Raw genomic sequence first — 24,845 nt, forward strand, 5'->3', positions numbered from 1 at the left:
ATTTTTACACAGTCTGTTAGGACGTCTGTCATCACCAGGGTGGGTTCCAAACCTGGCTGCAGGCCACACACATCTATCTCCACACTAACAGTACACAGTTATTCATTATGTCACCACCTGCTTCAAGGTCCTACACGTACATTCAGTTTACCAGGGAGACTTGAAACTAGATCTGAAAAGCGGAGATATTCTTACAGTGAGCTATACTGACATTATCTTTTTATGTTGATACAGATCAATTATATATCTTAAGGAACTATCTACCTTTCCTTACCAGCCCTCCTGCCATCCCCTCAGTGTCTAATAAACCTGCCGGTGTTAAATAGTGCATGAGCAGTTTGTTGCAGCTGTGGGCCTTACATTGGTTTTCCTGCGGCAGCGGGAGAGGTTTAGATAGAGGGACACCCGCAGGTCTTTGAGCCCTTTCAGCTCCTCTCCTTGCCCCTCACGAGGTAGCTTCCTCAGGGCATATTGATAACGCTGGCCTGCCTCCTTCATACGTCCCTTCTGAGAAACACACAGTAAGAGGGGGAGAAAGAAACGGACAGAGACGATAAGGGAAGACAGTTCCTGACAACTAATCCACAAAAACACCTCGTTTGAAGTCTATTCAAATAAAGGGCTGCAAGGGTTTGCCACATCCTCACAACACACCGACTATAACATTTACCACATGAGAAATACCTTGTAAAGCATGTTCCCTTCCTCCATCAGCTTCTGCAGCAGGATGAGCAGAATGTCTGGTTTGGAGGAAGCCATAGCCCACGTAGCGTGACCTGATGGAGGGGTACAATTATTTATCTTTCCATTATCTGTCTCACCCTTGTCACTTTTACTTTGTGTCTTGCATAAATCATGTACCTGATCGATCATGTGGAGCCGTTTTGTAGCCTTTCGGTTGATGAAGGAGAGCGAGCAAGATGGAGAAAGAGAGAGGTGAAGAGGGAGTTAAAGAAGTGGATATAAAACTGCAGGTGCTGAAGAATAACAAGAGTAACAAAATAATGCATGGATGTAAAAATATAAAGTGATATAAATGCAGGGCCTGCAGGTGCAAAACAATTATACAAATATTCAAGTGAGTCTTCATTAATTGGTTGAAGTCAAATACAAATATGAATACACCGAGTGGCAAGTTTAGCCAGAGAGGTGTTGATTCAACTTTATGTTCATTTTAGAGGCTGTAGTGCAGTTATAGGAGCTGTTTAACTGTGTCATATAATATTAATTGGCTTTTGGAACATGTTGATTTACTGCAGGGCTGCTATAGTAAGCATGGTGTTTATACCCATCTTGGATCCTTTCTTAAGCAGCGAGGCCACCAGAGTCGGGTTCTGGCAGCCAGTCGTCCGCTCTGAACCTCTGGTGCCGTTGTTGTCGGCTCTCTCCAGCACCGCTCCATGTTCCACCAGGCAATGCACCTGACCGTGCATGGAACAATATCAACATGTTATTTTTTGGATTGAAATGTAAGATTCTAGCAATGGAAATGTTGCTAGATATTTAAATAATGTGGTTGATTACACACAGTATGTGTCACTACATTAGCAAGAAAGCTGCCCCTTCATATCCCGATGACTTTGTAAATGTTTTAATCATCAGATAGTTTTGATTACTCTCCTGCTGATCAAGTTGTTTTTTTTCCGCCACATGATCTGTGATTGAAAATTGACGTCCTGTGTTGCAGGAAAAATTATTATCATCATTATTAGTAATTATGATTTATTTAATTTGTCAAAAATAGCTATGTTTTCATGAGTGTGGACCATTATGTGATTTGCTAATCATCTTTTAATAATTATTAGTTGTGAAGCATACACTTCTCCACAAGGTCTTTAGGGAAAGTAAAGGAAATTCATCTTTTTGGTGAGGAATGTTTACGATTAAAAATTAAAATATTTTAAATAAATAAAAAAACTCCATTATCAACATGACGTCATCTAAACAACAGCATGAAACCCACTGCATCTGCATCCCCGTTAAGGGCAGCGAGATCAAGAGGAGTCCGTCCCTGTCTGTCAGGTTGGTTCAGGTCTGCGCCTGCCTCCGCCAGAAGCTGCACCGCACCTTTCTGGCCCTTCAGACAGGCCCAGCCAAGTGCAGTCAGCCCTTCCTGATCAGCAGTGGACAGAGAGGCACCTGGGACTACAAACAAAGCAAATATTGTTCTGCAGTTCATAAACATTCAGTAAACTTATTAGGATATTCGTTTGGAAGGTGGGGACTCTCACCCTTTGACAGCAGGAGTTCAACAGTGCTCATGTGGTCCTCGGAGGCTGCCAGCATCAGTGCAGTGCGACCCTGCTTCTCACTCACGTTAATATCTGCACCGTGCTTAAGCAGTAACTCTACGACCTGGAGAAGGAAGGAAAAGTATTATGCAAAAAAAAACAGTTAAATGAGGAACATGCTGTGCCACTGAGCGGACTCCTCCTCACCTGCGTGTGTCCGTGTTTGGTGGCACTAAGCAGCGGGACCATCCCCCTGCGGTTTGGTATCTCCAGCCCTGCCCCCCGCTCAAGGAGGAACGCACACACCTCAATCCTCCCTCTTCCTGCTGCCGCGCTCAGCACTGGCAGAGGGTCGGCATAGAGATGAGACGACGAGGCGGTGAAGAATATGTAATTGGCACATTTAGGAGAGAGGTAGAAGCAGCAGTGAGAGACAGAGAGAAAAACAAGGTTGGTTATTTCCATAATCTATTTGACTCAGGTGTTGTGTTTTCTGTTTGAATACAAATCTAGACATCTGACAAGTAATACAAATAAAAATAGCTCCTTCTTGTTCCTCCTCTTCAACAAATGAACCATAACAACACACACCAGATAACTTGTACACTCCTTAACCAGTCAGTGTTACTTTGACAAACGATGGGCTTTTTTGAGCATGTGGGTCCTTCAGTTAATTGAGCAGCTGGGAATAGAGGCAAGGTATTGATGCCATTCTCTAACCTTCAAGTACCCTTAAAAAATGACATCATGTTTGATGTGAACAAATGCTTCAGTGAACAAATCGATTTTATATTACCGCCTTTAAAGAGAAGTTATTGTTATATATGAGACAAAGAAAAAACAAAGAAACTGTTTCTGTTGGTCTTTGTTTAAGGTGACTTTGTGCAGCTGCACACAATAGTAACAGTGTCAGTCAAGCTTTAAATATATTTTCTTATTAAAGAGAATATTTCAAAGATGCGATACACTCTATGCACTACTGTCTCAGGTAATTGTAATCCCTGAAGAAGTACAAATCTCTGGTGAAGTAATCAGACTTGTATCCTTGACACAAAACAGAAGCATTAAAACAAAGCCCTGGTATTGTACATGCAAAGGTGAATGTTTCAGAGGGCATTTCATGCTCTCACTTTTTATATCTCAGCACTGGAGGGGAGTGTGTAATAGAATTATACTCTAATGGCGCTGTAGGCAGGGATACATGCTCCATCCGACAAGCTTTCAGGAAATGAACCTAACAGAATTCTGCAGGCTGCACAATCACATCTGTCAGAGGTAAAAGTTTTATAATTGAATAAAAGCTGCTTTTTAGATGCTACAAATGTGGCTGCACGAGATGTTCTGTGTGATAAACGCGATGCTCAAAACAAAAAAGTATTCACAATAAAAATCAATTATTTGATATCAACCAGAGCATCCTGAAAACACAATACTGAAAGCAGTAAGTGGGTATCTAGTAATTCTGCATTCAAAGAGCTAACTGTGCATCCATATAAAGTTCATTAAGCTGTTATATTTATTCATTGTCCAGATTGCTAGAATGTGCCTAAAATGCAACCCTAAAGCACATCCTGAGATCCACACTGATGGAAAGAAAGAGGTGAGAAAGCTAAATGTCTCTGACAGATAGAAGAAATGCACCCGTTTCTCCCCAGAGTGAGTCGTGAGCGTCCATCTGCACTCCCAGCTGTTCATCTTTCAAGTCCAGAAAGCTCTTCACAACCTGCAGGAAAACACAATTTTACAGTCCTCTGTATGGCTGGCTTGCTGTGCAGAAAATAAAAACCAAAGCACACACAGACCTTGACCACAGCAAACCGCATCTAATAAATTCTCTAAGTCAAGCGAGGTCGGGCGCCATGCTCTACATAAAAAATGAATTGAGTGTTTTGTCACGAGGACCTTGATCTGAAACGTACCTGTGTGTGTCCCACACTAGCTGCAGCTGTAGCCGCCTGCTGTGCTGCCTGTGCTTTCCCAGTCACCATCTCATTGCTTCGGTGCTGCTGTGGGTCAGGGGGGATCTCCCCTCCCCAATCCTGGCCCAGCAAGATGCTGATGATTTCTGCATGGCCCTTCAGCCCAGCGTGGACCAGAGCACACTGGTTACTCTTATCAGCATGGCCCACCTGACATAAAGGGGTACACAGAAGGACTTACAACAGTGGCCCTGGCCGGTGCCCGTAAAACACTGGCCTAGATCAGGCTTGTTTATGTCATCTGCCTCCCAGAGTAGATCATGTGACTGCGGTGAATGTAAAACCAGGACTGTTCAGGACACCATTTGGTGTAAAGGCACTGACAGTGTGTTCTATCACAGATTAAAAGATTTATCTTTGGTAATTGCCCTCCAAGCCCACATTTGTCTCTGATCCTCTTTGCTCAGAAGTGACACTGACCTTGGCCCCTTTCTTGCAGAGCAGGCTGACGATGTCGATGTGTCCCGCAGCGACGGCCAGACAGAGGGGCGTCATGCCGCTGTCAGTGGTCCCATCTAGGGGAGCACCATTTTCAAGCAGCAGAGCAACCATCTCCACGTGCCCCAGGTGTGCGTGGACGGCCAGGATGGGGGCGTGTCCTACCACCTCTGTACACCAGGTCACGCTAGCGCCACCTAGCATCAACAGACGACTTACCTGCAGGATGAAGAATAGTACATAAGATATAAAAGTCTAAAGATTAAAATGCCTTTATTGTAATGGCACAGTCATGTTCAACATAAAAACAAACGTTGAATGCGTTTCGGCATCAAGCCTTCGTCAGGGACTCCCTAACAGAAATATACCTGACGAAGGCTTGATGATCAAACGTCTCACAGTTTGTTCAAAAAGAGTATATTTATCCAAAGAGAGTCCACAAAGTGCTCCAACCCAAACATTTTAATACATAAGATATATTTAGATGTCTGACTACTTTTTTTAATGTGGAGCACATGTATGTCACCTTGATGTTAGGTGTATATAGGTTTCTCAGGGAGGCCAGTGCAGCGGACAAACTGTCTGTGCTGCAGTTCACCCACATTGCCTGGAGAACGCTGGAGGACACACCTGTCTTCTTACTCAGACCCTGTGAGTGTGTGAAAGAGACACAGATAGCGAGCGACAGAGAAACAGAGAGATTAAGCTTGCTCAGATGAGATCTGTGGTGCAGAATTTGAATAGAGTCCCAGGAGTATGAAGCAGTATGTACAGAGTGCAAGCCATGCATGAAAACAGTACAATATTCACTGTACCATGGGCGTTTTATGGATCTGAGCAGTGCTAATGTGTGTGGGTGATGAGAGGGATGTCTTAGTGGGATTCGATGCAATAATAAACAGTTAAGTGCAGGATCTTGTTTACGTGAATCCTTTGGGAATTGAGGGGACTCAAAAGGGTCGAGGTACAATCAGTTCCAGTCATAAACCTACATAACAAGTTATATACATAGCATCACAGTTTCTGTTACCTTGAATATGTGAGCCTTGAGGATGTGGTGTCCCAGTTCCATAGTCTGCTGCCGGTTCAGCTTGCCCTCCTGTCTGGAGAACATGAAGGCCAGGAGAGCGTGGCCACTCCTGTAGACGTGTGTCGTACTTATTAATCAGAAATGGCCTCAGTTCTACTCTACCAAATGTACAGAAATGTACATAATGTGTTCTTGGTGTATTCACAACTAACTTATAGTACATGCAGTGTTGGGGAAGCCATAAGTTACCAATTACTTCACACTGGAACATGTTCAAATACAGCAAAGCTCGAGAGAGGAATCTAGTTTGCTTAACTAAAGCTACTTAAAAAAACCAATTCAAACTACTTTGTAAAAACATTATCCAATTGACACAGTACATGTGATATGAAATGATAACAAAAGCTAATACAAAAAAAAGTCCCATGTCAGCAAAAGATGCCACTCAATTAAGTTTATTTCAGGAAGTGCTCACTTGTTCACAGGCCAGTAAAATGTTATTTAACTTGCACCTTTTTAAACAATGTGCCTGTTGTCTTACTCGTCAGTTTTGTAGCATATTTACTTACCACATATATTTACAACATCGTCAAACAATGGGCTCTTTTTACTTGTCAGAGCAAAATCAAAGTGGTTCAATTACGGTAGAGAAACAATGGTAAAATAAAAATAATCATTCTGTTATTTTTATGGCCCAACATTGTTTGTAGTTTCGGTAAAGGTTTTCAGTAAAACAAAAAGAAAGTTATTTCCCTACTTGAATCACTATGCAAATATGAATGTAGTTGAACTACCAGCAAGCTACTGCGAAATGTATTTAAGCTACTAGTTTAATTACATGTAGTTCACTACTCTCCAGCACTGATTACATGTATCTTAATAATCTTCTGCTGTGTGACCTTTGACTTTTTAGTCTCACCTAGGGTCACAGAGAAAATCATTGCTCTCTCCATCTGCTCTCCAAACCAGCCACTCTCTGAAGGAGGGATGACAAAGCATCCGTGTGCCATCCCTGCGTCTCACCTACAAACACAAATAATACAAGTAGAAGGAATTAGGTTGTGCCTTATTGTCCCTCCAGATACTGTACATCCTCCTAGACTACTTAAAAGTTCAGAGCTGTAAGTGAAAAGTACTTGATAGCAAAACAAACATTCAAGCTCTGAAACAAAAGCTTGAATAATTATGTATCCTTCCATGTCATATCAAGAGTCTTACCATGAATCCAGTCAGGCTGTCTAATCTCAGCTGGAAGTCCTTCCACTCCAGCTCCCCCCTCACACTGCCTGCATTCAGCGCCCTGAACATTTGTTCGTCAGTCAGTGGGTGCAGAGACGCCAGTGCCACATTTAGCACCGGAAGCACCCGCTCAAAGACCTCTTTATCCGGAAAGCTCACGCGACACATCAGCAGGTACACCTGACAGATATTCATAAGGTTAATGATGTTGTGTGTGGGTGGTCATGGTGGCATAGTAAACATATTACATTATCTGGACTAATGAAACCATCCACTGCGAAATGGAAACATTGGAAGCTAACCAGCATATTAGCTTCCAATTGTGTCACATCGTTGATCATGTGTAATGGGACTGGGATCTTTAGAGAATCAACACCTCGTTGGACGCTCACGTGCAACATCTTGCAGGTAAATTATAGCAAAACAACAATGAAAATGTGTAATGTGAAAAATGTGAAACAATGTACAGTATACAAGTCCTGTTGAAAAGTTAATTCTACTAAATGATTCATATTATACTTGTACAAAAGCTGTCAGAATGAACTGCCCACTAGGTAGTGACCTGTGCCTACACATCTTTAGCACACCTTCATGAAGGCTTCTCCACATCCCGTATCCAATCAATAAATCATCACATTTCTAGGCTTCTGTGTGTATATTTTACACTGGTGGTGATTATGTAATGTTAAAATGCGTCTGTCATTTACTTTATTCACTGTGGACTATTTTTGGCACTTTGTATAAAGTCTTTGATCCTGTCATTTCTATGTTGTATTGATCTGAATGCCGTGTGAGTACACATTTTCTTGTTTTTGTGAAAAACATGTCTGAACAATGGCTGTCGCTTGTGTACCTTGTGTGGGGATTTTATGGACATTGATTGCTTCAGCCTCAGGCGAGATGCCATTTCACGGCAGACAGCTCACCGAGATGACTGACGAGTGTTAAGTGTTAGACTGTGAACTTGACCAGATGAAAAGAAGGAGGAGGAGGAGGAGGAGGAGGAGGATACACTCAAGGTATACTATGTATTTTAAACTGTAGAGGATTAAACACTGTAATTTAAATAGTAAGTGAACTGATAACTTAATGAACCAAACATTACTTCACATATGTTGTTCGCAACCTTTTCTTGTCAATAATTTATCCATTACTTTTAGCTAACATTAAATATTTTGAGTACCCGTTGGGTACAAAGAACCCTTTTTCTTGCTGGGAATCAATGCTCTACATGTCTGACCTCTGACAGGGACACAGGCACAACCAGGTAGTTTCCTCCTTTCAGAGCCAGGTGGCCCTTGTGGAACAGATCCAGGGTCAGCTGCAGGTAGAGGATGGAGCCGTGGCTCCGTGTTGACAGGTGGCTGCTGAACTTGCTGAGGAGCAGCTGATCAGGGGCCGAGCCTGTTGGCGTGGTGACGTTAGCGGCCACCTGTGTGCTGCTGCTGACCCGGTGATGGATGTAGTCACTCAGGTCAGCTCCCAGATCACTGCTGTCTGGCAGGATGTCCAGAGAGATGCCAGAGAAGGGAAGGAGTGTAGTGATTTCCTGCAGGAGAAGAAAACAGATCAATTATAGGTGCTTGTTGGTAAAAAAAAAAAAAAAAACAGATTCCACACACGGGTACAAACACCTCAGTATTTAAAGAATAAAAGGTTGCATGTTTTGGTGCATTAAAATTTTAATTTGCTAGGACAAATTAAAAGCACAAAAATCAGGACCCATTGCTCAGATGCTGTTGCCTCTGACTCACGCAGAGCCATGGGATACAGTACAGTAAATAGTGTGACAATGACTCAAGCTCCAACATTGCTCACAGGCATCTCTCAGAGTCACATTTCATCTCCCCTCTTGCCATCCTCAACTGCTCAACACCGGCCAAAACCAGCTATGACTGATGAAAAAGAAATCCATGTTATTGCAGCTCCGTTCCTCATTAATGAAGAATGACATTTTGGTTCAACGACAAGTAATTGACTTGTGGTCGAGGACTGAGCTCCACTTAACCCTTTCTCAACCGCTTGCGAAACATCCAGGTTGTTAGACAAGAATTCCTGTGAAATGGCTGGTAAAAAGGGAAAGCGTGAAGAATGATCAGGAATCGGGATATCAGCTGTACGCTTCACCGTTAAATGTCGGTATTTCATGCTTGCTGACTTCAAATGCATCATGAAGAATATGACCCCAAATGTGTTTTGTGTATTCCCAAACACTAATCAAATTATGTAACCAGCTGGCTGGCTGTCAAGCTCCAGACTCCAAGCAGACTCCCAGTAGTATTACCATCCATTCAGGGTGTAATCCATGCAGCATTTGGAGGCTTGGCTTTGGCATTGGACAGATGCGTCCACTGTTAGGTGGGATTATCAACCAAATTGAAAAAATAGATCAGACTAGAGAGAGAGACCGAGCTCAAAGGCACAGTGTCTATAGCATGGCAGTAAAAGCACAACATGGAATTACATATGAGCAAAGACAAAAGAAGCAGGTATGAAGAATACCTCTGTGATTTGGATGGTGTGAGGCAAAGTGAAACTTAAAGGGTTGGTTCACTCAAAATACAAAATACTTTTTCTCACTTCACTTACCTCTCGTGGTATCTAACCATCTATATAGTTCTATTTGCTCAGGTTTTGAGGTTTCTGCCTACATGACCATAAAGTGTCCAGTGCCCACCTGATATAAAGGCTCTGCTAGGTGGAGCAGCTTCTACACATCAGAGTCTACATCCCGATACAACAGAGACCAATGGAATTTTATTTGTGGCATTTAAAAAGCACTCAAATTCAAAAGCAACATCTTTTTCCACAAACAGCGTCCTTGTTACTGCTAATAATCCACTGACCTTTCAACAGCTATAACAGGTAGAAAGCAGTTCCACTGGAAATTGTTCACAGTGAGATCTGTGGGTTATCCAGAGTATGTGGGAGATTTTGTCAGGAAATACACATCTATCTATTATCTATCTATTACCCTCTTTTTATTTGCAGAGTGGCGGGGGCTGGAGGCTATCTCAGCTAACAGTGGGTGAGAGATGGGTTTATACCCATGGATATTTTAAAATAGCTGTATATGATGCTCCCAGTCTGCCTTGATGCCAATTTGCCAACCACGGTACTGCAACAGAATAATCCCTTGTGCCCCCCCAAAATAATTCCCCATAGACCACATTGCCAGTGATACAATGTGTTAAAATGTATTTTGGGTGAACCGACCCTTTGAGACAGGTGTGCTGTGGTTCAGAGATCACCGTAATAATATTAATAAATCTCACTCACCACCAGGCCTGTCCTGACTGTGACCACCAACTTCAGCCAGAGTGGAAATTTGGAGATTATTTTGGTAATAAAAGTGGCGATGGTGTCCCCATAGTCTGGTTTATGGAATTCTGCCTCATTAAGGCTGTCGACCAATATGATGTAGTCTTCTTCAGGTAGCCTGCGCTCTGAATAAAGCAAAAGAAGGTTAAATGTGCCTTGGAAAGAGCACATAATAAGGAAACAAAGACAGATGGTATGCTAGTTTTATCCAAATCCTTTCATGGCTAAAAATAGATGCATCTCTGTTTTCCAGCAAAGGATAATTTGAGAAAAGCAGATATTGATTATATTCTGCTGAAAGGGGCCACAGGCCATTGTTGTTTATTAGCTCTAAACAGGACATATCCATAATGTTTCACATAATCTTAGTTTTCAATGCATCCCTGTGAGCCCGTGAGGACTCATACACTCAGGTACAAGGGCTCTCCATTTTTTTTTCTAACCTGCTTAATAGTGATAGAGTAGACAAAACACTCCTCTGCTCAGACTGTGGAGGGCCTGGCCATAATAACACATCAATCTAGCTGACTGACTGTATCATGAGAAACTGAGGAGGCTAATACGCCCGTAACACTCACAGCCTCTCCACAGTATTTTGTGACCTTGAAATCCGGTGGGATGCTGATGATTTACCGGGGTAAAAATAACTCAAATCATTTTCCTATGTAAATGACCTAACATCTGTTTCACACTCTACACTGTTTCAAATCATTGACCTTAACTAGGGAAAATTATCTATGGCCTCATCATGGAGTCATTAATAGGCTATTTCACACAGGAGATGGCAGCAGGCTTCCTAATTGCATGGTTAGTGAGCAGACCGTTTTCCACCTTAAAACTCATACTACTTTAAAATTTTAAAAGGTCTTTAAACTTGATTATCACATTTGTCTTAAAGTGTGTGTGCGTGTGTGTGTGTGTGTGTGTGTGTGTGCGTGTGTGTGTGTGTGTAGACTTCATTACCCTTACGCAGGCTGGCTATGGGCTCTAGGATTCCCTTTCTGAAGGCAGCGATGGGGTCTTGAACGCAGGATCGCAGGCTGAGAGTGTTTTGTAGGTGAGGCTCTTGTACCAGCAGCTCCCTGTACGGCGCGAGCTGTGGCGCTCTGGCCAACAGGGCGGCGACACTGTGCACAAACTCTGGTACCAGGCAGGTGTAGGTGTTGTCGGCCTGACAGAAATGGTAGGCTACCACCTAACAGAAGAAAGAGGCAGATGAAACACAAAATGTGAAGCTGCTATCTGTATCTGTTTATGTTTATGTTTATGCATCAGGAGGTTTTAATAGTGGGAAAATACAAGTCTGGACCAAAATGCATGCTTTTTCTTTAAAAACTGGAGGTGGTGCATCTAATGGGAGGAACCCCACATGATATAAAGTGTGTCTGAAGTTTCTATTAAAAGAAATAAGAAAGCAATTGAGAGAAATCTAAAAAGCTCTCTTTGTCATTTTTCATGCACTTTTGAGTTTCTGTCTACAATCAAGACCTGACATGCATTTTTCCCTTGAGGCAAATTAGTCATTGGTGATATTAGGCTACACAAATAAAATTGACTTCTTCTCCACACTACACAGACAACAACCACATGCATTACTTTAATGCTGAAGAAAAAGTCTGAATTTGTTCGAATTTGATGAATATTCAATTTCAGATGCTGTTTGTAATCTGTTCAGTGCACATGTTCAGTTCTTATCCCAAGAAAAAAGGAGAAAAACAATCTCTAAAACTAATAACACAGAATATAAAATAACAATAGGGGTTACAATATAGTCTCATGAAACTCAACAACGAGAACTGCATTCAACATGAGTGCAGAGTATCTATCTAACACATTCAGTAAATAATTGGTTTGTTTGGGCGGCAAGCTGCATGGTAAACAAGAGACTGAGAAATGAAACATATTGCTAATAATAAGAGGGATTTATGCAAATTAAGGAGCCAAACTGAAATACAAAAACATTTAGATGAATGGTTACTGTCTTGCTGGGAGATTAACAGTCGTCATGTGTAAACTTTAAGTGCATTTCTGCAGGGAAAATATACAATTAAAAAAATATTCACTCGTGGCTTTATAGGGCTTTATAGGTCCCAGCCTTGACCATGAGTGATCCACACATAACGTTATCAATGATTTTACATCCTCACCATCACAAGTAGTCTGACTAGTTCCCATGGAAACTCTTATTGAGGCCAAGTTAGTAAATTTAGAAGCTTCCATGTCATCTTTGTGATGCAATCAGCAGCATGTTATACATGTGCCCAAATAGAGAGGAGAAGACTATGACCCAAAGCCCATAGCTCTTTACCACAGGATACGCTGATGTGTGTTTATCTCTTTGAATGGATCCCTCTTCACTGTTTAGTGGAGGCTCATAACAGTCATGGCCCCCAAAGTACAGTTTATGATGCTGTATATATATATATATATATATATATATATGTATGTATATTACCCTGCTTACAAATCTGGTGCAGGAAAAATATCCAGTGTATAGCAAGAAGCTAAATCAAGGGCATTCCTATTATATCAATATCATTTCTTGATTCCTATATGTTTTAACTGCAGGTGAGTCTGCAGTCTGCTCAGCAACAGCATAAATAATGAGAACCATGCAGAAGTGGGTTGTGCGGATATGTGTGTGTGTACTCTTTTCTCTTTGTGAGAAACCATTTGAGGTTTGAATTTTTTATTCAATTACATCTTTTAGAAAGCAAGTACATTGTGATCAGTAGGTACTTCTTTAAGAGGGTGTTTTGGGGTTGAGAATTGGTTTTGGGCTTAACCTTAAAATTAGGTTTCAGTTTAAGTTGGGGGATGGGGTAAGGCACGTAGTTGTGATGGTTAAAGGAACAGCTTGACATTTATACTTTACTTTTGGAGAGTTAGATGAGATGGTCGATACCACTGTCATATCTGTTCATTAAACATGAATCCACAGTTTAGCATAAAGACTGCAAACAGGGGGAATCATCTAACTCTGTCTAAAATCACTAATAGCTTCACTAACAGGTTTTATTTGGTTTGTATAATCTGTACAAAAACCTAAGTGTAAAAACATCAACTTTTGCGGAGTTGTGGGAGCAGCAACTTCCTTGAGTCTCCGCTGGTTGCCTGGCAACTGCTCCTGGCCAAGAAATAGTCCAGCACATAACCCGCATAAAATAAAGAATTTACATTTTTACACCTTGGTTTCTATACATATTACAGAATTAAGATGTAACCGGTGCTGGCTTTTTTTGAGAGAGAGAGCCAGGCTAGCTGTTTCCAGTCTTTATACTAAGATACTGGCTTCAGCTTCATATTTAGTGTACAGACATGAGAGGGGTATAGATCCTCTCATCTCATCCACTATACGCAAGTATCCAACTATACGCATTTCCCAAAATCTTACAAAAAGGCTTTTTGGTTAGAGCTGTAATCGAGAGTCCTCACATGTATAGAAATACAAACGAGTGTGTGCATGTGTGTTTTGAGTTACCTTGGCAGCTAGGCATCTGACAGCCTCCTTCCTCTGTGATGTACTATCGCTTGTTCCTGCAACAGCACTCTGGTTGGGCTGGGAATCGGCTGGCTGTTTGGAGGCTGCTTTACCCTGCTTATCCCCACCTGCACATAGCGCAAGGCAACAACAAGGAACGCAAAGCTGCCATTTATACTCGTTAGATGAAGTCTCTGGTGTAAGCACAGGAATGCCAGGAGTGAAGTAGAAAGACAATTAAACTGCTGCAATTAATTAGTCCATCTGTAAGCAAGACTGGCAACTACGACATTAAGCAAAACCACATTAGAAGACAGCAAGAGTGTTTGTTTCAGAGAGTGCAGGATGATAAGTCTGGATTCCTGCACACTTCATGTTATACCCTCTGTTGAATTTAAATCAAAATGACAACATTTACAGATATCAATGAATAATGCAATGATGCTGAAAAATGAATGGCACTGTATTCTTTTTGAACACTATTTTAGTTTAGCTTCTTCTGCTCTACTTTGTCCTCAGCCTTTAATCTTTGCAATACTTCCTATTGCACTGCAGGAAAAGACTGAAAGTATATATGTATTTGTTATTTTCATAACTCTAGGTGTGTCAGATATTACCAGCATGTCACGACATGCACCATGTATGTATTGTGCCATGTGCAAGTTCTAGTTGTACATGGTTCTTTTCTTTTCTTTTTTTGCAGAGAAAATAACCTTCTAGTAGCACTCATGATAAGACAAAAACAACAATCTCAGTCTCCTTACACAACTGCAATCAGCAGAGAAACCTCAGGGGAGAACTTGAAAGAAGAGTGCGTGACCCAGTTACCAACTCCTTCCCATAAAGTGATATTTCCTCCAATATCTTACAAGAATCTGACGTTACTGGAGCATACTGGAGAATGTATGAATTCAACTCCTAGCGTTCTTCTGTGTTCTTACACTAATGCTTTGAGATACAGACAAAAACAAATTACACGGCTTACATTTCGGGGAGGAGCTGGGGCTGTGAGGTATGGTGGGACCTCCCTGTGGTGTGCGCATGCCATGACAGCTGAGCGTCACCAGCCGCCAGATGATAGCTGTCTTGCCGGATCCTGCGTTACCCACAATGACAGCACCCCGTCCCTCGCAGCTGCTCGTTTTTCTCAGGACTTCCTCAAGACGCGTGAAGAGCCAATCGCGCCCAACAAGAGGTGTCTCTGCGGTGATGCCGGGGACTTCAAACAGCAGCGGTTTGAGCATGATGTCAGCTTGTTTGAATGGCACCAATCTCCCTGGAGGGAGTGAGAGGAAAGAGTTGAAGCTATATAAGAATGGATATGTAATTTAAGCAGTGACGTTGGGGAAGAGTGTACATGCTCCACACAGGTCTGCAGATGTTTCTGCACCAAGCTATAGTTACACACTGATTTCACCCCGAGGCTAAGCCACAAAATACCTTTGGAGTCATCATTTGTGCGTCCAGCGGTGTTGTGTTTGCGGACGGAGCTCCTGTGTCCAGCAGCCCTTTGGTTGTCCAGATAACTTAAATCCTCCAATCGAGTGGAGCTGGTTGCTGTAAAAAGAGAGCGTGTGGGGAATGGATTGAGAGTGTGACACGAGACGCAGGAAATGTGCAGAGATACACATGGAAACTACACAAGTGTCAAATGTATTGCTCGAGTCAATTATTGTATCCATGGAGACATGAGAGATAAACAGTAGTTGCTCTCAATGCTCAATGACCTTGAGAAGAGGAGAGAAAGGAAAAGAAAGAAAACAACTCATCTCACGCCCTGTAATCTTAAGCTAACTTGAGTCTGAAATGACCGAATGTTTCAATGAGTCTCAGCCAGTCAGGACAGCAAATTTGGCTGTCGTGCAAAAATGAAAATGTATCATCTATCAATCACCGGATTACACGCATTCTTCTTATGAGCAAATAAACCATGTAAAAGCCAACATGATAAATAAAATGTTATACAGAAGTGCAAGAAACAAAAAAGAGTTGTTTTACTCCCACGTTTTCCTACTCATCCACCCACACAGAGGTCAGCCAGGCTTACTTTCTGCAGAGCTCAAGACATTTATCAGTCTTCAGTCCAGGCTTTTGTGAAGAATAAAAAAAAAGGCTTTGTATAATCAGCTGGTTATAATAATAATAATAATAACAATCATTATTAAAAATAGTAATCTTTTTCTGCTATTACAGGACATCATCATCACAGCAAAATACACTGAAATGCATATTGCAATGCAATTCAATACAATGTAACAAATACGATTGAATCTCAGTGAAACATTACACATTTGTAATGTTGACACTGCGTTAGAGAGTCACTTTGAAGCCTTTAGTTTCTGGTGGTTTTGTATTTGATTGAATTGTACTGTAAAGTGTTCATCTAAAGTTTTGTGAACAAAATATTTTTAATATCTTTTGGACAAATATTTTTAATATCTTTTGGACAAAATATGTGGAAGAAAGAATATTCGAAACATATTTTTACATATTGCAGTTCAGTACTACATCATTCCAACTAACCGTCTAAAAACAATCCAGAGGCAATTTATATTATCTTTAAGTGAAGTATAGTAGTCTCAACAAAACAAAAGAAGTCAGGCTGAATTTGTTTCAGGGGTTATTGTGTTGCATTACATCCTTTTCTCTTTGCTATAGTTGTTTTGGCAGGTTTTGCCTATATGTAGTCGTTGCCAGGACTCACCTGGGAGACAGAACAGAGATGGATATAAAATGCAACAAAAATGGACAAACTGTGAGAATGTTGTGGACAGTTAAAAATAATTCTGTCCTAAATGTAGTTTAATTCATCAGCATTGTCAGATGCTCATCTGTGTTAGGAGCAAGAACCTCTGTTCTCGTCTCGTCCCTAGTTTTCTTTCTCTGGAATCTAATCCAAGTGGTTTATGAATCCAGGCATAGCAGGGAACCAGCTAACTAGATTATAGCCACTGCAACCAGAAGTGTCTCTGCCTCTTGGATTGTAATGATATTGGTTTTCTGAATATTTAGATTTGTTTTCATACTATTGGGTTGTCTGTGTATGGAAGGATAGGTGATGGAATAGTAAATGGCAATATTATTAAAAAAACATGAAATTACTACCGAAAACGACTGCATGGAAAATGAGTCTGACTAAGAGTTTGTTTTCAATGGCAAATCACAGACTGGTCCATTTCATTCATTGCTGTAATATTTTTTTTAATCCTCCGTAAAATCAGAAAATCTGGCATTACTGCTGCCTCTAATCCCTTCAGAGTGGGTAAAAAAAAAAAGACCTGAGTCACGTTGCACTCATCTATAAAATACTAGCAGTCAAACAGGCCGTAGACAAGAAAGTGCGGGCCCTGGACAGATGATGACCCCACGTAACTATAATCATGTACGATACATGTTAAATGCAGTCATTGGAGCTCTCAGAGCATCTAAAGGGAGCTGCAACACATCTATGAGCTGTTATGAGCTTTAAAGCTTTAAAACAGCTATTACGTTTGCAGTCTGAAGATGCTGCCCAGCAATGTCCTTAAGCATCCTTCGTCATGACAAATCACCAAATCACTCCACACTCAGACGTCAGCCACACGACATGAAATGTGTTTATGCTCTCTTAACTGACATTTCATGTTCACTACATAGTGTAGTACTGGACCGTCACTCCCTCTTTTTTTATATAAAACAGAGAGAAAGACACGCTGAACTGGCTTTTTCACAATACTGCGATACATACAGTTCCACCACCCGTTCAACACTTTTAGAGATTGGATCATATTCTGATACTTGTAGCATCCCTGCGTGTGTCCATCATCCTGCAGCAGCTGAGTGAGAGCGTGGTGTTAAGATACTGAGGCCGTATTAAAATTCACAGGGCTTTTGAGAGCACATGAAACCTGCTCTGTGGCATACAGTGGACAATGAGGGGCTCCCTGACGCAAGAAAAATCAATTACAGCGAGAACACCGCATTAATGATTTAAAAAAATATCAGGACGAGCAAATAATAAACCCAGTAACACTGGGACAATTACAGCCGAAGTGGAGAATTGAGGATTGAAAGAACATCCACAGTGAGAGGATGAAGAACAGTCTGCAGCAAAACAGTGTGAAGGAGGTGTGGAGTGGGATGAGAGAGCTTGCTGGCTAAAGACAGCCAGACCAAATGGCTGAGTGGACCAAGGATACACTCTAAAAAAGTAATTCAGGGGACTTATTACCACCACTTAATGAAATACATGTTAGCATGATAATCATTTATTGATTTAGATTAACCTTTTAAGTTGCAAAAATAATTTAGATGAGTTGTTGAGACATAATAATGCTGGTAATTACATCAACTTAATATTGTGTGTCATTTAAACTCACATTTCTGCATTAATTGATTTAAAACAAAATTCAAGATGAAATTGGCTTGATAACCTTGAGTTCAGGATTTCCAGAGTCTACTCCCCTACCTACTTTACAAGCCTGGACAAATTCAGACAATTAAAACTTGGTGTTAGAGAACCTGCGGCTGACTTTTAGAGTAACAGTCGAAAAGGCCAGTCGTAATCATCAAATCGTCATCATTGGTGACAGGTCCAACCAGGATCTGACCAGGAGATGGAAACCTTTGTGATCGAGGGAGCCAACAACGTGGAGGGAAAGGATATCCAAAAGTGCTGTGCTTTGTTAATGGCCAATATGCACAGCATCTGAGCTATCGCAAGGACCTTCAATGTACTTCTGAAGTCTTTCATAAGCTGTTCCTTGAACTTGATGGACAGAAAGTCAATGCAAAAGCAATGAGTCTCAAGAACAGTATTTTCTGAAGATTCCACTTGTTTCACGGACAGCACTATCAGATTTTATTCAGATTACATAGTTGTTTTGTTTTGTTATTTTGGAGTCGACAGAAGAGTGTATTGAGTGTAGTGTGTTAAACATTTTCGTACTGTTTCAAATCTATATATCCTGTGTTCAAATACATAATTGCCGTTCAAAATAAAAGCGTTGGTTAACAATTTTGTTGTTGAATTAATTAATTTCTTAAAAGCTACTTCATGAACAAAAACATGAAAAAGTTAAAAACTACCATAGAAAATCAACTGACTTTTAAGTATTGTGTAAAAACTAGTTGGAACAACTTCCTTTTTGCAAGTAACCAACTTAAAAACTTTGATAAATAAAAATACATTTAAATTGTAGAGGAAAAGCTAATTCCCCTAACTCTATCTAGTTTGTTGGTTGAACATAATTTCATTGGAAGCTGCCATTACTCAAAAAAGATTGATGCAAACTGTTTTGTTGTTGAGCTAAAGCATTTGTTTACAGTGTACATTGAAAGAGTTCAAACATTTGCCGGTTTGGCACATACACGAGAACAGCTCATCTCTCCACACTTGACAGCCCAGCCTGATGGAACCCTGTCCCCAAAAACAGCCCTTCACTCACAGCCTGCCTTTATGTTCATTGCTGATGACTGTAGTTGATTACCCTCCAACCCTTGTTGATCATTCAACACTTTAAATGTCAGCTCTGCAGCCCTAGCCAAAGCCCCCATGATGCCTGATAGCATTAGCCCCTCATGAGCAACCCAGCTAGCACTGGTTCTATACAACCTTTTCAACCTAAATGGAATAGTTCAACATTTTGGGATATCCCTTTAGAGCAGTGATCTTCACTATTTTTTACACGAGAGCCACATTGATAGGACAAAGTCAATAGGAGAGCCACTTTCTTTTCCAGTCATAAAAAGCATATCTGCTTATTAATCTGTTTCCCACCCAGAACATACAATATGCAATGTAGTCAACCAATACATTCTTTAAAAGCAGGATTACCTTAATAATAATAATTACAAAATTACCTTGAAACAATATTTCTGCTGAAGCCAAAAATCAGTGTTTCACAATTTCTGAGACTGAGAAGGTTTTTTTTGCTCAAGCCAAAATCCATGGCTCGTACCTTTCTTTTTTAACAGGAGTAGCCAAGCTAACGCATGTATGAAGTGCCAGGTTGGTCGTAGTATCCTCCAATTTAGCGATATAAACTATTTTTTAGCAAATGAACACCTTCATAATCATGCTTATGATAACACATTTTTAATGACCTTAAGTTTATTTATTTCTATACTAGCCCACCATGTATATACCCGTCCAAGAGCACATTCGCCATTGTAGCACGGGATAGACCGCCAAAACCGGCAACTCCGCAGTGAGTTGGTGTAGTGCCGAGCAAGTTTAAATAACTTGTTTCAAGTCTATATTTCCATCTTTTATCAATTATTATTATATATTATTTGTGGGCTAATAGAACAGACGCTTTCAGTGTTTTAATGGGTTATATGTGATAGCCCTGCTTGTTTTTAGGGTTTTTATGAAATCTGTATTGATCGTGTGCATGTGACGTCACGCTTATTTCCCAACACGGAAGTCAACCATGTTGGTTGGTATATACAACCAAGACGGCGCCCGTTCACGTTTGAGTTGCTGCAACGCTTCGTAATTTTCTTTGTATTTAAACGTCTAAGATTGAAGGAAAATGCCAATCGTGTGCGCAGTGTATAATTGTAGTAATAACGCTACTCGTGACCCAGAGAAACGATTCTTTAGATTTCCTACAATCATCAAAAGCAATGATCCACAAAAGAGGGATGAATTGCTGTCTACCGAACGCCGTAAGCTGGTTTAGCAACATAAATAGTAAGGATTTAACAGAAGAAAAAGCACAATTCACCCGTGTGTGTGGCGTCCACTTTATATCTGGTAAGAGCTCATGCTAAAGCTATGTTTTCAATGTTTGCGAGGATAACATCGCCGCTCTTCTCACTCGCAAACCACGGCTTGAGCGGTGTATCTCGAGCTCTTTGAGAGTGATTTACACGGGCATGGACGAGCACCCTGTCATCTTTCACTGGTTTGGTAAGAAGACTACCAACCCAGCCAGAAACAAAGAAATTATAAGCATCTAAGCTCTTGTATGCCTTCATTTGTGCGTTGGTTGCCCACGACGTTTGTAGCACAAGGTAGTTCACAATATCAATCGGCGGTAGTGACTCTAAATCCTCAATATAATCCGATGGCTTTAGCGTGTATGGGTCAAGGCCGCAGATTTGGACTTTTTCTCTGAATCTTGCCTTTGCAGAGGACTCCAGAGAGTCAGACTACTTTGAAGAAGTCGGAGTTGTATTGCTGTTGTTGTTCGCTCTAGACGCCATTGTTGATTTGTATACCAACCAACATGGCGTCGCATGCATACGTTACACAGTTTTGCCACGTGATTACACACGAAGAATAGACTGCATAATCATATCTATCACCCCTTTATTTAGTCCACTGCCATGCGAGCCACCAATTAAAGCTTGGCGGCAGGAGGCTCGTGAGCCGCCCAATGAGTAACACTGCTTTAGAGAGTTAGATGAGAAGATTGATATCCCTCTTATGTCTGTCCATTATACATAAAGCCACAGCTAGCATCTGGTTAGCTTAGTTTAGCACAATGACTGGAAATAGGAGGAAACAGTGATCTTGCCTCTGTCCAAAATAGCCTACCAGCACCTCTAAAGCTGGCTAACAAGTTGTATCTTCTTTGTTTAAAACCTACAAAAAACAAAGTGGCGTTATGTGCGGGATTATTTCTTGGCTGGGACCAGCATAGGCTGTAACTCACAACAGTGAATTGTCATTTAGTATGGATTAATCAAACACAATACAATGTGTTTATTAGTGAGCTTTGGAGGTGCTGTTAGATAGATTCTGTTACAGTTACAGTTCATTTAACTAACGCTTTTGTCTGAAGCGACTGACAATAAGTGTAAATATTCATGAGGATACAACTCTGAATATCAATAATCTTCCAAGTACATTAGCTTCAAATAGGTTTAATCATTTAAGTGCAGTACAATAGCTTTAAATAAGCCAAACCAATGTAAGTGCAGCATACAGAAATGATAGAAATAAAAATTCAACCATTACCTTCAAATAAACCAACCAGTTTAGTGCTACATACAGAAAAAAAGAAGATTTTCTTTTTCTTTTCTTTTTTGGCCAAGGTGCAGTCGAAACAGGTTGGTTTTCAGTCTGCGACGGAAGGTGTGAAGACTGTCTGCTGACCTGATATCAATAGGGAGCTCGTTTCACCATTTTGGAGCCAGGAAAGCAAACAGGCGGGTTTTATTTCAGGGGTATCTGGGTCTCACTCGCAGTGAGGGAGTAGCGAGTCGATGCAGAGCGAAGTGAGCTAGCTGGGGTGTATGGTTTGACCATGGCCTGAATGTAGGAAGGGGCTGATCCCTTAACAGCACGGTAGGCCAGCACCAGAGTCTAGAAGCAGATTCGGGCCACCACTGGTAGCCAGTGAAGGGAGCGGAGAAGCAATGTAGAGTGGTAACCCTTGGCCAGAGTCATGCTAGCTGTTTCCCCTTGTTTCCAGTCTTTTGGCTAAGCTACGCTAACTCTCTGCTAGCTATAACTTTATTTAAAGGATAGATATGAGAGTGGTATCAATGTTCTTATCTTACTCTCCTACATAAAATGAATTAGGGTATTTCCCAATGTGTATAATTATTCCTTTAACTTGAATTTAACTTTAACTAGGGAAATTGATTCCCTAGTGCCCTTACAGGTGGGTGACACTTGGCCCATCACATAATAAAGACCTTTAAGAGGATGCTACGACAGATCCTAACGAAAGACTAGCAAATTTGAATACAAGGAAAACATACTGAAAGCATGGACAACACTAAAGATCATACCTGTAGTTGTTGCATCTTCAGCCTCTGATTTGTTTACTCTTTCTGCTGATAGCATCATACTGTACAATGTGTCTTGTCAAAAAGGCCCCAGTGAAGGCCCACTAGGGGGCTGATGAAGCAGGTAACTTCTATTGACTCTGCAAACTTGGACAACTTTTCGTATTCCTGTGCTTGCATCAGCATTTATCTCAGGAAACCTTGAGATTATGAGTGACTTCCATCCATTCCATGAAATGTGATTATGAAGCTCTTATTGAGAACGGACAGTGAGGAACAGACTGGTGGTGTTATGTGATGGAGTTTCCATCTATTCCTTAAATTATGCATTGACTTATTGGAAAATTAAACTTGATCATCTGCAATTCAATATATATTATTATAGATGGAATATGCTCAGATTGTAATCAACATGTTCTGTTTTCATTTTCTCTTGATATTCTGCTGTGTTTAATGTCACTGTTTTGCATACACTATCTAATGTAGAGGCTTAGGCTACAATTTCATCTTACATAATACATCTTACATTTTCCAAGATAGTCTTAAAATGTGAAGTATTGGAGCATATGTTTATAAATCCTCCATTCATTCTATTTTTATTTGTAAACTGTTTGTCTTTGTTGTAGACTGACAATATTTCTGCTATAACAGAAACATTTCCATTCGGCCAAATTACATTTTAATACTTGTCTTCTAATGTATATCATCATTTATATGTACACCCTTACTCTAAGATCTAGTCTTTCACGAATGTAGAGTAAAATTCTAGCGGCTACAGTGCGATGTGGCTCGCTTCATCTTTATTCTGAATTTCATCAAGGGTGCCTAAATGAAAGCACCAGCTGACAGAATAAACTGGCAGGCGTTACTGCGAATCCACTCCTTAGGGAATCTCTGCTTTTGCTCCCACCACAGATGAACTGACATCTAGGGGAAGAAAAAGAGCCTTGTGCACCAGCAAAGATCGTGACTGGAGAGGGAGGGGGATATTTTTATGACAACTGGAGGCCTCCCAGGACATTTAACTGGTACTGCTCACTGTGTGTATCCAGCCTCAGTGGTAAGTAGAGCACCAACACACGGTTCATTGAAGTTAAATTCTTCATCACAGAGATCTTGCAAATTATGCTTTCTCTGCTTTCTCACTTGAATAGTTAGAAATTGTCAAACCACAATTCAATCAATCTGCCATTCAGTCAATATTTATCAGTCCATTAAATAATCAACCGGGTCACAGCTGTCACATTCATACTCTCATTAAGCTACTTCATCTACAAAACAATTGAAGCTTTAGCAACACACTCTAGTGTTTCCCACTAATTAACACATTATGTCTCGTTTGTTTAATCCGTACAAAAATAGAAGTGTAAAAACGTGTGTTGTGGTTTTACGGGGGGTTATGTATGGGACTATTTCTTGACTGGGAGCTGTGACTTCCCGGAGTTTCCGCTGATTGACTGGCAACCTCAAGGTGACTGCAAGGCTCCAGGAAATATAGTGAATTAGTGCGCTTTACAGGATTTTCTTCCTTTTGGACAGAGCCAGGCTAGCTGTTTCTAGTCTCTATGCTAAGCTAAGCTAACAGGCAGCTGGCTCCAGCTCCATATTGAATTGACAGATATGAGAGTGGTAATCTTCTCGTGAACTCTCAGCAAGAAAGTGATTAAAAGGGTATTTCCCAAAATGTCAAAAATATTCCTTTAATTGCAGAATAAGGGTTAACACATAACAAGAGGTAAACATACCTGCCACAGAATTTGGACGTGGAATCACAAGGGAGGAAGTGCTGTGTATGTGGTGTTGTGGGAGGGGTCTTTTCGGTGCCGGTGGAGTCCTGGGCTCCGTGATGTCGGTTCTAGGTAAGGCCTCATCTGGTTGGATGGTCAGAGTGTCCCTGGTTGGCCCGGGATGGCGGTCCTCGCTTGCATGGCCCATTACACCAGCACCGCCCCCCGGGCCTTCTTCCTTAGTCAGATGCTGACTGGAGGTGCTGCGCTCCTCATTCTCAGAAGAACTAGTGATGGTTGCTGAGCCGCAAGAAAATATGGGTTAAGCGAGGCAGCCAAAGAAATAAATCATACTTCTAAATAAGAACATATGGAAGACAGTTGCTTACTTGCATTTTCTTAACAGTTAAAATTGACTAAGCATGCAAAACTAAGAGTTGCCTTCCAAATTACATTTACTTAATTAACAATAAAAAACACCTAACTGTTTTATCAGCCGTACACTTAAAACTCATCAATCAACGAGTTTCACTGTACTTGATGCGCCCTTTGCAGTTTTGTATTCAACTATAAATAAAAACTCTATTTAAGGAGAAAAAAGTGTCCTATTTTAAGAGAATCAGACCCATAAGCAACAAAGACAGCAGTGTCCTAGTTTTGACAGGAGGGAGCTGA

The 24,845-nt window shown here is 40.9% G+C and overlaps 1 protein-coding gene across 1 annotated transcript in view; it reads right to left on the reverse strand.

Annotated features, from left to right (window-relative positions):
* The window catches only part of LOC115025556 (protein TANC1-like), a 32,050-nt gene that overhangs the window by 3,064 nt on the left and 4,141 nt on the right, over positions 1-24,845 (reverse strand). The window contains 21 exon segments of the mRNA XM_029457908.1: positions 361-507; positions 685-776; positions 862-891; positions 1,289-1,421; positions 1,964-2,145; positions 2,232-2,355; positions 2,439-2,572; positions 3,873-3,954; positions 4,151-4,360; positions 4,631-4,867; positions 5,175-5,297; positions 5,679-5,787; positions 6,598-6,701; positions 6,897-7,097; positions 8,158-8,466; positions 10,197-10,363; positions 11,202-11,433; positions 13,720-13,847; positions 14,705-14,995; positions 15,160-15,276; positions 24,189-24,470. Coding sequence (XP_029313768.1) covers positions 361-507; positions 685-776; positions 862-891; positions 1,289-1,421; positions 1,964-2,145; positions 2,232-2,355; positions 2,439-2,572; positions 3,873-3,954; positions 4,151-4,360; positions 4,631-4,867; positions 5,175-5,297; positions 5,679-5,787; positions 6,598-6,701; positions 6,897-7,097; positions 8,158-8,466; positions 10,197-10,363; positions 11,202-11,433; positions 13,720-13,847; positions 14,705-14,995; positions 15,160-15,276; positions 24,189-24,470 — 3,434 coding nt within the window.

This window comes from Cottoperca gobio, chromosome 3 (assembly GCF_900634415.1).
Source record: "Cottoperca gobio chromosome 3, fCotGob3.1, whole genome shotgun sequence".
NCBI lineage: Eukaryota > Metazoa > Chordata > Actinopteri > Perciformes > Bovichtidae > Cottoperca > Cottoperca gobio.